Below are 15,699 nucleotides of genomic sequence, written 5' to 3'. Positions count from 1 at the left end.
TGTATGTAACATTTATAATACTGCTTGTAAATTGGACTGTGTATGTTACATGTATAATACTGCTTGTAACATGGACTGTGTATGTTACATTCATAATACTGCTTGTAAATTGGACTGTGTATGTTACATTTGTAACACTGCTTGTAAATTGGACTTTGTATGTAACATTTATAATACTGCTTGTAAATTGGACTGTGTATGTTACATTTATAATACTGCTTGTAAATTGGACTGTGTATGTTACATTTATATTACTGCTTGTAACATGGACTGTGTATGTTACATTCATAACACTGCTTGTAACATGGACTGTGTATGTTACATTTATATGTTCGTGCTGCGGTGTCGTTAAACATTCATTCATGTTACATTTATAATACTGCTTGTGACATGGTCTGTGTATGTTACATTTATAATACGGGTTGTAACATGGACTGTGTATTTTACATTTATAATACTGCTTGTAACATGGACTGTGTATTTTATTTGATAATACCGCTTGTAACACGGAGTGTATCTTTTATTTGATAATACCGCTTCTAGCATGAACGGTGTATCTAGCATTACAATACCGCTTGTAACATGGATTGTTTATGATACAATATAATACTCCTTGTAACATAGACAGTGTTGTTTTACAAAACCGTTTTTAAAATAGAATGTATATCTATAACAGCGCTTGTATTATGGACTATGTGTCTTACATTGTAATACCGCATGTAACATGAACTGTTTGTCCGCTTGTAACATGGATTATGTATCTTATGTATACCGCTTGTAACATGGAATGCGTGTCTTACGTTGTAATGCCACTTGTAACATGGACTATGTGTATTACGTTGTAGTACCGCCTGTAACATGGACTATGTGTCTTACGTATATTACTTGTAACATGGAATGTGTGTCTTACGTTGTAATACCGCTTGTAACATGGACTGTGTGTGTTACGTTGTAATACCGCTTGTAACATGGACTGTGTGTCTTACGTTGTAATACCGGTTGTAACATGGCCTGTGTGTCCGCTTGTAACATGGACTATGTATCTTACGTATACTGCTTGTAACATGGAATGTGTGTCTTACGTTGTAATATCGCTTATAACATGGACTGTGTGTCCGCTTGTAACATGGACTATGTATCTTACGTATACTGCTTGTAATATGGAATGTGTGTCTCACGTTGTAATACCGCTTATAAAATGGACTATGTGTCTTACGTTGTAATACCGCTTGTAACATGGACTGTGTGTCCGCTTGTAAAATGAACTATGTATCTTACGTATATTGTTTGTAACATGGAATGTGTGTCTTACGTTGTAATACCGCTTGTAACATGGAATGTGTGTGTTACGTTGTAATACCGCTTGTAACATGGACTGTGTGTCTTACGTTGTAATACCGGTTGTAACATGGCCTGTGTGTCCGCTTGTAACATGGACTATGTATCTTACGTATACTGCTTGTAACATGGAATGTGTGTCTTACGTTGTAATATCGCTTGTAACATGGACTGTGTGTCCGCTTGTAACATGGACTATGTATCTTACGTATACTGCTTGTAATATGGAATGTGTGTCTCACGTTGTAATACCGCTTATAAAATGGACTATGTGTCTTACGTTGTAATACCGCTTGTAACATGGACTGTGTGTCCGCTTGTAAAATGAACTATGTATCTTACGTATATTGTTTGTAACATGGAATGTGTGTCTTACGTTGTAATACCGCTTGTAACATGGCCTGTGTGTCCGCTTGTAACATGGACTATGTATCTTACGTATACTGCTTGTAATATGGAATGTGTGTCTCACGTTGTAATACCGCTTATAAAATGGACTGTGTGTCTTACGTTGTAATACCGCTTGTAACATGGACTGTGTGTCCGCTTGTAAAATGAACTATGTATCTTACGTATATTGTTTGTAACATGGAATGTGTGTCTTACGTTGTAATACCGCTTGTAACATGGAATGTGTGTGTTACGTTGTAATACCGCTTGTAACATGGACTGTGTGTCTTACGTTGTAATACCGGTTGTAACATGGCCTGTGTGTCCGCTTGTAACATGGACTATGTATCTTACGTATACTGCTTGTAACATGGAATGTGTGTCTTACGTTGTAATATCGCTTGTAACATGGACTGTGTGTCCGCTTGTAACATGGACTATGTATCTTACGTATACTGCTTGTAATATGGAATGTGTGTCTCACGTTGTAATACCGCTTATAAAATGGACTATGTGTCTTACGTTGTAATACCGCTTGTAACATGGACTGTGTGTCCGCTTGTAAAATGAACTATGTATCTTACGTATATTGTTTGTAACATGGAATGTGTGTCTTACGTTGTAATACCGCTTGTAACATGGAATGTGTGTGTTACGTTGTAATACCGCTTGTAACATGGAATATGTGTCTTACGTTGTAATACCGCTTATAAAATGGACTGTGTGTCTTACGTTGTAATACGCTTATAACATGGACTGTGTATTTTACGTTATAATACCGCTTGTAATATCAACCGTGTATCTAACATGACAATACCGTTTGTTACATGAAGTGTAACATAAACTGTGTGTCTTACGTTGTAATACTCCTTGAAACCAAAGAAGCTGTCACTTAGCATAACCCCCCACAGCATCATCTGTGTGGTGCCAGGTCCACTGGCCAGCAGATCAAGCAGGTATTCGAAACAGAAGTCCAGGAATGAAGACATGGATGGAATCCGACCGGCATCATTGTGGTCCCTGGAAATACAATGTAAATCTAAATTCATATTGTGGTCCCTGGAAATACAATGTAAATCTAAATTCATAGTGTGGTCCCTGCAAATACAATGTAAATCTAAATTCATATTGTGGTCCCTGCAAATACAATGTAAATCTAAATTCATATTGTGGTCCCTGCAAATACAATGTAAATCTAAATTTATATTGTGATCCCTGGATATACAATGTAAATCTAAATTCATATTGTGGTCCCTGGAAATACAATGTAAATCTAAGTTAATATTGTGGTCCCTGGAAATACAATGTAAATCTGAATTCATATCGTGGTCCCTGGAAATACAATGTAAATCTGAATTCATATCGTGGTCCCTGGACATATAATGTAAATCTGAATTAATATCGTGGTCCCTGGAAATACAATGTAAATCTGAATTCATATCGTGGTCCCTGGAAATACAATGTAAATCTGAATTCATATCGTGGTCCCTGGAAATACAATGTAAATTTAAATTCATATTGTGGTCCCTGGAAATACAATGTAAATCTAAATTCATATTGTGGTCCCTGGAAATGCAACATATTGTGGTCCCTGGAAATACAGTGTAAATCTAAATTCACATTTTGGTTTTATATTAATTTGTACATATGCTGGGCTTTGGGTAAGCTGTGATGAGACAAAACCTTCAAGAGAAGACCAAGTGATGATGACACGACTGAGAACAGGCCACTGTAAACTCAAGTATCACATGCATACAAAATTCCGAGTGGCAGAAACTGGAACATGTGATTATGTCACAGCCGCCATGACTGTCGATCATTTCCTACAGCATTATCCCCACTACCAGGACCAAAAGAAAGCAGTCTGGCCTTCAGATGAACCCCTGAAGGAGAAACTATATTCGGCCCCAAGGAAAAACCTGCAACATAGCAGCAGCATTTGTTCAAGCTACTGAGGTCCCTATCTGAGCGTTTGAAGAGAAGATGAGATATATTTTATTGAAAATATACATTAAACATTTGGAACAGTCTAAACAAATACAAATAATCAGTACAAAAACATAATCATTCCATGGAAACAGTGTGTACATTTTTTACATTTATTAGGAATTGCTTTTTCATATCTTTGTAAACTCGTTCGTGAACTAGATAGACAGACATTTCGTAGCTTATAACTGCTTATTGCGTGGAATAACGTAACTTATGTTATAACAATACCCTACTTATTAAACAGAATTCGAATTGAGACATATATAAGACTGGCTTGATTTTCTAATTCTAAGACTATATATTATGTGTATTTGTGTTCTTACTTAATGATGTCCAGTATCTTTAGTAGAACATCTTTTGCCATGTAGCCTGACCAGGACTTGTCGGACGGGTAGTCCGGACGACAGGTCACGTGCCTGAGCGCGCGCAATGCGCCCATCAAGTCGTCTGCTGTGACAGTATGGCCGTGTATCAAATCGTAATTCTTTCCGAACCAGTCGTTCAGATCCAAACGCGATTCCTGAGTCGCGTTTAAGAAGTCGGTCTTCAAGACGAGTTCTTCCATTATCGTTGAAAGTCTGTCAACGAAGCAATAGATTTTGTTATAAGAAAGAAACGAGCTACAAGCGAATATTATCACTATATATAAAGCGTATCTTAATGCTAGGCTTAGACTAACAACTGCCAGCACAAAGTTGGCCACCTCGACGTTTGCGTTGTAGTTTCCCCAACTCCCGACTTAGACGGGTGCGCTCAGATTAACAACTAATGGGTTATACGACGAGAAACGAGTTGTAAGAGTGCCCAGACTAGCAACTGGACAGTCAGCCAACTTTCTGCTGACAGTTGGTAGTCTGAGACCTAGCATTATTCACATTTATATCCCATAATATGACTCCTTATTTAGATCCTTATTTACCTTTACCTACTTATATTTAAAAATATGCTGTGTTCTTTGTATTGTTCATATACAGGAAAATAACAATTGACTATAAACGTAGGGGACGTGGAACGGGTGGGACCACATCCCAACCCACCGCATACTTTTTCCTGTTATTGTGCTCAGAAGGCAAGAAATGTTGTAACATGGACTATGTGTCCGCTTGTAACATGGACTGTGTGTCTTACGTTGTAATACCGCTTGTAACAAGGATAGTATATTTTACGTTATAATACCGCTTGTAATATCAACTGTGCATTTAACATGACAATACCATTTGTAACATGGACTGTAACATAAACTGTGTGTCTTACGTTGTAATACTCCTTGAAACCGAAGGAGCTGTCAAAATTCTACATTTTCTCGGGGAAGCATGCCTCCTACATGTAGTTTCATTCACCAGACCAATCGAATTAACATAAAATTAAAGGGACATGCCCTAGTTTTTAAACACTAAGACATATTTTTGACTATCAGAGCCGTTTTTGATAACTTAAATCATATTTCACTTAGATTTTATTGCTTAGATTATCCATTTCCGTACATTCGAAGTGTTTTTGGTCACCATGGTGTTTTTAATATCAAAGTGCATTTCTCATATTTTTTAAAAACGCACGTGCGTCTGAGAAGTAACAGTTATGGAGTTGAGTTTTAGTCTATTTTTAGAGGGTATTTCACATTTCAAAGTCACAGACTCATGTTTCACTCAGTTGTAACTTTTTCCAAAAGTGTTACAGGTTTGCAGATTAACTAAACTTAGTGTGCATTTTCATTGGCTGAAACTAAGGTTTGTCCCTTTAATGCACCCCCCCCCCCCCCCCATTTTCAGATAGGCCTACACCCCGCAAGCCCTGAAACGTAGGTCTGTGTATTTGAGTTAAGAAATAGAAAGGTGGAGGTTACGTTTGGTTAGATTTTTCTAGTAAGTAGACCTCCTGACAGATTCACATCACATCACAACTGACTTGGATATAATATTATGCCATCAATATGCCAGTCATGGAATAGTAATTCACGTAAAAGTCAGTCTACTGATCAGTATCGAGCATGCAACACATAAAAAAACTCGGGTGAAACTTAAAAAGTGTCATTAAAATTTTACAATTGGTTTTGGGTTTTTTTGTTCTTTTTTGTTTTTGTTTTTGTTTTGCTTATCGAAGTGTGTGTGTGTGTGTGTGTGTGTGTGTGTGTGTGTGTGTGTGTGAGTGAGTGAGTGAGTGAGTGAGTGAGTGAGTGAGTGAGTGAGTGAGTGAGTGAAAAAACTACTTTAAAAATCACTGCTCTAAATACTCTAGCATTCTTCATACACTTACTTGGTCACCCTGTCTCGTTATTGTCGATGGGTTCTCTGTGACGATACCGCAAATAATTCACCGGTTACATTCATGTTGAGAACTGTTAGCCCACAGAACAGGACATTTAATAATCCATCTTACACAGTCTTTGGAACCCATTGATAAGTCACTTGATAAGACAGATAAAAGGTTGTTTCCACCGATAATCCTATTCTACTGAAGTGATTCACAAAATCACCACAATGTGTGTCAACTGGTTTGGATGTGAAATAACTCAATATACTAATCATGCTGTGCAAATCAGGGTATACAAATGTGGAGGAGATCGCGGTAAAAATAGGTCATATGTTACATAGAAACGGACAATAATAAACAGTCCATACAGTTCAAGGTAGAATCGATATCCCATATTGTGAAAAGTGGGCGTGTTGACTGATACTATACAGACTATGGGCGTCAATGCGTGTGTGTGTGTGTGTGTGTGTGAGCGCGCGCAGTGTGTGTGTGTGTGTGTGTGTGTTAAACGAAAAAGGGGGTACATTTATATACATTGTCTCCCGGCGTTGAAAAATGAGGAGGACGCGTCCGCCCTGTCCCCCACCGATCGTCGCCCATGATACAGACTCGTCTTTAGGTTACTTTCAAGGGCGGGGATGGGGGAGGGTGTGCGGTGTTCTAAAAAGGAAGGGCAGCCGGTTCTAGTGTAGGGTAGATCGCTTAACTGATGTGTGACGGACCATACAGTCGATTGCTCTGAATAGACTCGGTTTGTGTTTCCTGTCCAAATCAGTGCTCCACGACTAATACACCAGAGGCCGTGGTATGTGTTGTCTTGTCTGAAACGTGTACAGAGTCCTGGAGGTGTTCCCAAAGAAAAGAGCGAATGGAATACTTCATTTTGTAGAAAAACGTTTGCTAGACCGGTTAATTTTATTATTCAGGAGCGGGCCCCATCCGTGCACCAGTAATGGTACATCAAAGGACGTGGCATGTGCTATCCTCTCAATGGGATGGTGTATATAAATATCCCTTGCTACTAATAGAAAATGTAGCGGGTTTCCTCTACCTATTGTTTGACATACAATAATCGATGATTAATAAATCAATGTGCTCTAGCGGTGTCGTTAAATAAAACAAACTATAGCTTCAGAAGCGGGACCTAGCTGTTGATACAGATCAGTCGCTTTTCCCCGTCCGAACCAATGCCCCACGACTGGTATATTAAAAACCGTGGTATAGGAAAAAAAAAAAAGTTTGAAAAACTAGAAAACATCAAATATTTGGTAAGTTTTACATGTAGTACATACCACGGCCATTGATATATTAGTCGTGGTGCACTGGCTGGAACGAGAAATCGCCCAGTGTGACCACGGAGAGACATCGACCGCGCATCAGTCAAACATTTTACCACCGAGCTACGCCCCGCAAGGACAATATCTGGAGTGGTGTGTGTGTGTGTGTGTGTTGGGGGGGTGCATGTTAAGTTTTAAAAATCTATATTGGAACAAAGTGCACATAAAAAGAACTGTAATCTCAAATCTGTAATTATTAACAAAATTTGTGATGGAAGAAGTAGTTTACATCCATCGCCAAATTTCTGTCACAAATATGGAAGAAAGGTGTTACCGGTAGGTGTTGAAAATTACTTGAAAATTACTTGTTATAAGTTCCTGTGCTCAATGCTAACCAAAACTCTCTTCCCGTATTCAAAACACACAAGAAAAATAATGTTTTATATTTTTATTTTTGATGGCTGACAAACAATTGTAATTATATATGAATGTGATATATTTATAATGAAATCTGATAACATGTTACCTAGTTATTTAATAACAAACATATAATTCTTGACACTCGGCACTTACCAGGCTCACACATAATGACTTAACGGCAATAATAATGTAAATACACAAAACATTCAGTATCATGTTACTATCAATATCGTCATCACGTGTGACAGATTTATGATTCAAACTTGTAAGGACACTGATTGATATAAAGAATGATACAGACATGTGAGCAAAGTGCCAAATGTATTGTTTACACCACAGGTTACTTATTAGACAAATTTATATATAAAATACTAAAATACATCTGTTTTCAGTGCTGCACATGAAATTTTAGGAGGTTTTTTTTTTTTTTTTTTAAAGAGTAAAAAAATAGCATTTGCCAGATAAGGCTTTCCAGCAAACAAAACTTCAAAGTAACTAATTTTGTCAATGTTTAATTTTACATGAATGGCATCATACAACAGTGGAACAAGCTTGTGGGAAGGACGTTTAAAGTGGTGTGTCTGTGTATTTGTAGTGGCCATTATGAGAAATGGTTTATCTTCTTATATACATACAGCAGGACCTTAAATGAAGAACAAATATATATTATCCTCAAATGGGGAGGGCTGTGATTTACCACCCCCTAGTTCCTACATGCTTGGGAATGTGCATAGATGTTCACTCACAAAAAGACCTCAACCATTCAAACTAGCTGAATTTGAAAAGAAATAAAAGATGAACTTACACAAACACTTTGCTCGGAAAATAAATTTAAATTTGATATAAAAAGTTTTGTCGAATTACATTGTAAAAACTAGTATTAAACAATTTTTAAAAGGACCTCAACCATTCAAACTTGCTGAATTTGAAAAGAAATAAAAGCTGAACTTACACAAAAACTTTGCTCAGAAAATAAATTTAAATTCGATATAAAATGTTTTGTCTAATTACATTGTAAAAACTAGTATTAAATAAGTTTTAAAAGGACCTAGCTATTTGCAACAAAATACAAATTAACTTCTTTTTATTTTAATATACTAATAATAGTAACAGAATTAATAAAAGTACACATATAAACAAACAAAGTACTATGATAATTTTTCTGGCCTTAGAAACATATGATTGCAACAAAACATAATACTAACACGTTTTATTTAAACCAATGTGTGAGAAGAAAACCAGTCTACAGTCATTCCATGTAAGTTTAAAAGAAACAAAAAAACAACAACTATTCTTCGGAGGGCTTATTCTCCACAGCATACGGCTTGTCGACTTTTATACTTCCAGACTCGTATATGAGTACAACTTTTGCAGGCCTGTCATTACTACCTGTTTCAATTGACTCTATCTTCCTAACCACATCCTGCAAGATAAAAAATGTGCAGTGTAATTGAGGTATATAATGCATATGGTTATATTGTGAATATACAAACTGGCTATAAAATTAAAGTTTGTTTTGTTTAACAACAACACAAGAGCACACTGATTAATTAATTATCGTCTAGTGGATGTCAAACATTTGGTAATTGTGACACGTAGTCATCAGTTTATTGGTTTTGTTTAACACCACCACTGGAGCACAATGATTAATTAATCATCGGCAACTGGATGTCAAACATTTGGTAATTCTGACACATAGTCATCAGAGAAAACCTGCTACATTTTCACTAATGCAGCAAGAGATCTTTTATATGAACTCTCCAGAAGTTGTTTAAAAATACTTTTTAACATAAAAAAACAACATTATATCTGAAATTTTTTAGTACACACGTCTGTACCATAAAACATTTTTGAGAACAAATTTTAACCTATTTACCCTCTGGAAAAATCTCTGTACGTTTAGATGCATTGGTCATATGCCCGATACTCCCAGGAATAAAAAATAAGTTGTTTTAGTATTGGTGGTGTAAACAGATTAGATTTTGATCTATCTTCTGCAGCCCCTAAGAAAGAATTTATTTAAAGGGTATTTTTTCTATATAAAACTATTTACGGAAAACACCAAAACAATTACAGATAAGGGGCCATCCATAATTTTCCACATTTTCACGAGCGTACACACAGTACGTGGGGGGAGGGGTTAAGGGGCCAGCGTACACTTTTTTTGAAAATGAAAAATGTTGATCAACATTTTTCATTTGGGGATGTACACTTTCACTTTGTACACTTGTGAAAATGTTGAAAATTATGGACGGCCCCTAACCCATTTCATTTATTCCTGTTTGACATTAAACATAATTTATTACAAGGACACAAAGCACGTTACATCAGAGTATTTATTGTATTTTATATTATGACATTCTTAAAATTATTTTTTAAATAACCATAATTTCGGCACAACCACTGGTAGACTTCGCGGCCCATCGAGAGCATACCCTAGAACAAATCTCTGGTGGAAACCTTGACTCACCATTCCTTCTAAAACTTTTCCAAACACTACATGCTTTCCATCTAGCCAGCTGGTTTTGGTTGTGGTAATAAAAAACTGGGATCCATTTGTGTCTTTTCCAGCATTTGCCATGGACATCCAACCGGCACCAACGTGCTTCAGCTTGAAATTCTCATCAGGGAAACGTTCTCCGTAAATACTTTTACCTGAAAATACATTTTTAAGTTTCAACAGTTAATTGTTATTTTTTGTTTAATGACACCACTAGAGTACATTGATTTATTAATCATCCTCTATTGGATGTCAAACATTTGGTAATTGTGACATGTAGTCTTTAGAGATAAAACCCACAAAATTTATCCATTATTAGCAAGCAATCTTTTATATGCATCATCCCAGACAGGACAGCACATACCAGTTGTGGTGCACTGGCTGGAACGAGAAACAGCCCAATGGACACACCAATGGTAAGCGATCCTAGACCGAATGTGCATCAGGCAAGCGCTTTACCACTGAGCTACGTCCCACCCCTTTTCAACAGTTAATAACAATATATTTACCTATAATAGATGTATTTTTTAGTTTATAACCCTTTCAATTGCTGCTGATTTTTTAAACCTCAACATCACTTTTTTAGCAGTGGACTATATTCGAGTTGTTTATCCACGGCAAGTGCTTTTGCTGTGAACATTTTCCAATTGCAGGGGTTGGTTAATAACAAATACTTTTACCTGTAACATAATCAGTGCTCGACAAAATGTTTGAGAAAGTCACTAGCCCTCACAGAAGCCTTGATTAGTGTTCTATGTATTATAGCACATGTAATACAGCTGACAATTTCTACTAGTTAGCCCACATGTGCATATACTAATGCAAATGCAGCTAAAATCCCACACAATGAAATAAACAGTGGCCATCTGTCTGGTATGGAGTTTGATCTAGTGTACGGCTGACCGGATCGTGTTGGGAGTAGTTATGGAAAACTTTTCAAAGAGAGAGAGGTGGAAGACCTGAAACAATACAGGCAATGGATATATACGAAGATGTGTGTATCCGCCCCACTTACCACAAGGGGACACACAGCTTTACATGTCATAATATGCTTGACATCTTCTTGATTAATAACTCCAGGGCCCGTGTTTATAAAACTCTTAGAGTCTAGACTCAATCTTTAATGACGTCACATGCATACAATTTGTATGGCGTTGCCATGACATTAAGTCTCAGACTCTATTAGAGAGTGGAATCCAGACTCTAAAAGTTTTATAAGCACGGTGCCTGGTCTAAATCAATAACAAAACTGATAAGTAATATTTGCCATTCTCAGATCAACAGGGGAGATAAATATCAGTTACCTCCAGTTCCATCTCCACGTGTGAAATCACCGCCTTGAATCATAAAGTTGCTAATTACTCTGTGAAACTTGCTACCCTGGAAGCCTATTGTTTTTCCATTCTGAAAGCATTGTAAATATAAACAATTAGGCACTAGAATATATATTTTATTATAAATCTCCACTGCACACCTGGATTTTAACTTTGATGTGTAAATTATGAAATATTTATTAATCAATCTCAGAAAACATTACATTCAACACAATATAATAATAAAAAAGGCTCAACCATTTACATTATATGATTTTAAAACTTTTCTTATCAAAACTCATACGGTAAAATATCTTCTGGTCTTGCCCATGAGTATTTAACCCAAGATCTGTATCAGCCTCAATGTGTGTAGTGCCAATTTCTGTATATATGTATTTCATGCCAGTGATTTCCTACCATCACTAAGATGCTTTATACAAATACAATCACATATGAACATTTTCCCAGGTTTCAAATCCCAAACACTTTTAAATAGCTTCAAGTAATCTTTATTTCTAAGAAATCTCACATCATCAAAGCCTTCAGACAACTTTTTAAAGTTCTCCACAGTTTTTGGAACAGTTTTTCCAAAAAGCCCCATCACTATTTGCCCAACTTCTTCATCACCGATCTTGATTTTAAAATACACCTAGAAAAACAAAACAAAAAATGTGTAAAAAGCAACAAACATAGAGCACACAGGACTAGTTTCCTTTGGCACTGCCATCTAAACCAAAGATTGGGGTTATTGTTTTTACACTTAGGTGTCATGGTTGCATACCCTAAAATTACATACCCTAAAATCTTGGCTAAATGTTTACCATTTTCAGAATGATTAAAGTAAGAGAACAGCTTTTTAAAAGAATTAATTTATCAAAGTACATGTACATGAAATGCAGTGTCCAATATCAAACACACATGTTTTATCAAGTACTAATTTCTGGCAGAAAGCCTGTATGTGTATGGTGGGAATCGAACCCACCAATCCTGGCTTGCACATCCTATGCACTAGCCACTACACAACAGACTGAATGATCAATCAGTTGACTTTGGTCATTTGGATTAATGATGACTTGTTACACTTACAGTAAATACACTGCTTCCCTTGGTAGTCATATTTTCCCATACTGGTTTGCATGTAATCCATTTGCTTTCTATACTTATACAAAATGACTTGGGTATGAAATCGCTGTTGACAATGGTATGAAATAATTACAGTACGAAGTGACTATGATTCTTTTTAATAGGTTTAAAAGAAATATTTTTCAATCATACTCTTACATAATTTGTTTTAGCTATAGAGCCTATCTCATATTAGAAAAAGATCAGTAAACAAATTTATGAATACACATGTTTTTAAAACCGGTTGTACTGACAGTGTACAAGAAGAGTCCTGCCAAGTTATAAATGACTACAACTGGCCTCGGTGGTGTTGTGGTTAAGCCATCGAACATAAAGCTGGTAGGTACAGGGTTCGCAGTCCGGTACTAGTGTAACAGAATAAAAAATAAACCTTCACTAAGGGGATTCAAATAACGGACTCAGTACGAGAGTCCAGTGCTCTACCAACTGAGCTAATAGGGAAATTCCCACCCACTAGCTACTGCCAGTAGGAACCCTTTATATTTACACTACTACACCCCCCCCCCCCCCCCTCCCTTAAGTGAAGCTACATCCTGGACCTGTTAAACTGTTACAGATCCTGACTGGGTTATAATTATATTCTTGTACGTTGGCTCCAAATGTAACAATAAAAATCAACCTCCACTAAGGGGATTCGAACCACACTCTCAGTACGAGAGTCCAGCACTCTTACCAACTGAGCTAATAGGGAAATTCCCACTAGCTACTGCCAGTAGAAGCACTAAACTACTACACTAGCTCCCACCCTGAGTGAGTTTTAATGACTCAATGGATAGGAGTAACTGTAACTGTAAGACTACTAAATCTTCTTTTTCTCTCACTAAGTCACTAACCACTAGCCTAACCTGAACACTGAACAGACAGCCCAGATAGCTTGAACCTTAATTGGATATAAGCACGAAAACAAATTGAAATGGGTGATGAAAATGACTACAAAATATCTGAATAATTACATTTAATAACAGCACTATTAAAAAAAAATACACACACAGCCCTACCTTATCGGTCACTTTCGGTCCCTTAGCCTTTTCAGCAAATATTAGCGTAGGAATTAAAATGCAAAGTATTGCGCTGGTTGCCAACATGATGATACGCTGTTTTCTAGTCTTACAGAATCGTTTCAACCCCGAGAGGTGAACACACTTTGTAAAAATGAAACTTATCTTGTACTGACACGCGTCAAACCACTCAAGTTTGACGATATCAAGAAATGTGGAAAAAGATCATTGGCTGGTAGATTTGTCGTTGACGATTATCTCCCCTGAAAAGTCTACTTCCTACAATCCTCTAATATTTAGGGAACACCGCTATTTTATTAGTATAGATATTCGTAAAATACACAATATTATATATATTTTTTAATTATTGTTCATCACTGAGAAAAATTACGTTTGATATGTACATATTTCTTATGGTTTTGTAAAATGTTCATTCATAAAGTATAAATTAAATATAATCCTGATTAATATAAAAACAAATTCTACATAATATTATATGTGTTCCTTGTTTTGTTTTCTTGTTTTTTTGTGTGTGTTTTGTTTGTTTGTTGTTGTTTTTTGTGGGGGTAAAAAATGTATAAATGTAATTACTATGTGTTCCTTGAGTTGTTTTTGAATCAATAATATGCAAGGACGTTCTGACAATTTTCGATGTTCTGATTGCTTCTCCGCTTTTGATTTATAATCGATGGCGCAATTCGCCCAGGTCCATTCGACTACCGTACACACATAGTGCTAAATATTGTGTACAGAGACAGATTTCATAAATACAGCAGCGATGAAAGCCGCTATCTTTGTCACTTAACTAAAAAGTGGTTATAGCCTCGACTAATGCGGGCTGACCATCTATTGTTTTTTGTTTGGTGTGTTTTTGTTTTGTTTTGTTTTTTGTTTATTTGTTGCTTTTTTTTGTGTGGTATTTTTGGGGGGCGAAGGGTGGGGGGGGGGGGTGGAATTCTGTGTAAGGCCCACACCCCAGATATATATACTAGTGGAAAAAAGTAACTGTGTATGGTTATCATGTTGATAAAAACATAATTTCAAGACATAAAACGATAAAATTATCATATAGCATTATTTATTAGGCAATTAAGCAAAACGTCAATTCATTTAAAATGTCACAGCATCCGTCATTTCATCGGTATTGGGGATGAAAGACATGGGGGGTAAAAAACCAGTTCACAAAGTTAATAGCGCGTATGGCCACCGTTTGCGTCGATGCAGGCCTGGCACCGTCGCCTCATAGAGCCTACCAAATTGTTGAAGAATGCCTGGGGAATGCCGTTCCAGATCTGTACTAACGTCTGACCATGCGCTCTCAACGTCAGCGGCTGGTTAGGCAGTGCACGTACACGACGTTGCATCTCATCCCAGACGTGCTCGATTGGTGCAAGATCGGGTGAGACCGCAGGCCACTGCAACACATCGATGTTCTGCTGTGCTAGAAAATCCATTACCACCCGGGCGACGTGAGGTCTAGCATTGTCATGCTGAAGCGTGATGTGACGTTGCTGTCCTTGCACAAATGGGATACGTGAGCCTGAATAATGTCGTCACGGTAGCAAACAGCGTTCAAATTGCCATCGATGACCACAAGAGGTGTTCGTCCAGTTGACGTGATGCCACCCCAAACCATGACACTGCCTCTGCCAAATGCACGTCGCTCCACAACACAGGCGTCACTAAAACGTTCTCCAACACGACGATACACTCCTGACCGTCACTGCTGTCCAAGTGAAACCTGGACTCGTCCGTAAACAGTATACCCACCCAGTCACGGCAATTAAAGTGCAAGTGTCTTCTACACCAAGCCAAACGTGCTACACGATGACGTCTTAGCAAAACTGAACGGACAGCCGGGCGTCGCGGACGGATACCATGTTCACGTAATCGATTCCGTACAGTTCTGGGATTAATGGCACGCAATCCAGGAATGGTCCGCGCTGTCAGACTTGCCGTTTGGAATCGATTCCTGAGGTGCACGAGTCTGATGTGGTTGTCCTGCTGTCGTGACGTCACGCGTGGACGGCCCGCATGTTGTTGGTCTCTGACATTACCAACATGTTGATAACGTCTCCACA

General features: G+C 37.4%; 2 protein-coding genes across 2 annotated transcripts in view; both read right to left on the bottom strand.

Moving 5' to 3' along the window:
- The window catches only part of LOC121388355, a 34,762-nt gene extending 32,135 nt beyond the window's left edge, over positions 1-2,627 (bottom strand). The window contains exon 1 of the mRNA XM_041519656.1: positions 2,586-2,627. Coding sequence (XP_041375590.1) covers positions 2,586-2,627 — 42 coding nt within the window. The remainder of the gene's footprint in view (positions 1-2,585) is intronic.
- A 5,050-nt stretch (positions 2,628-7,677) lies between these two features.
- On the bottom strand, positions 7,678-13,851 carry LOC121384917 (peptidyl-prolyl cis-trans isomerase B-like). The gene is made up of 5 exons (XM_041515425.1): positions 13,619-13,851; positions 12,007-12,126; positions 11,469-11,568; positions 10,135-10,319; positions 7,678-9,087 (listed from the first exon to the last, which is right to left on the bottom strand). The coding sequence occupies exons 1-5, from the start codon at positions 13,703-13,705 to the stop codon at positions 8,953-8,955; spliced, it is 627 nt and encodes a 208-aa protein (XP_041371359.1). The 5' UTR covers positions 13,706-13,851; the 3' UTR covers positions 7,678-8,952.
- Positions 13,852-15,699: the final 1,848 nt, after the last annotated feature.

Source organism: Gigantopelta aegis, chromosome 2, assembly GCF_016097555.1.
Source record: "Gigantopelta aegis isolate Gae_Host chromosome 2, Gae_host_genome, whole genome shotgun sequence".
NCBI lineage: Eukaryota > Metazoa > Mollusca > Gastropoda > Neomphalida > Peltospiridae > Gigantopelta > Gigantopelta aegis.
The sequence above is the reverse complement of the archived record's forward strand: the minus strand, read 5'-3'. Positions and strand labels throughout refer to the sequence as shown.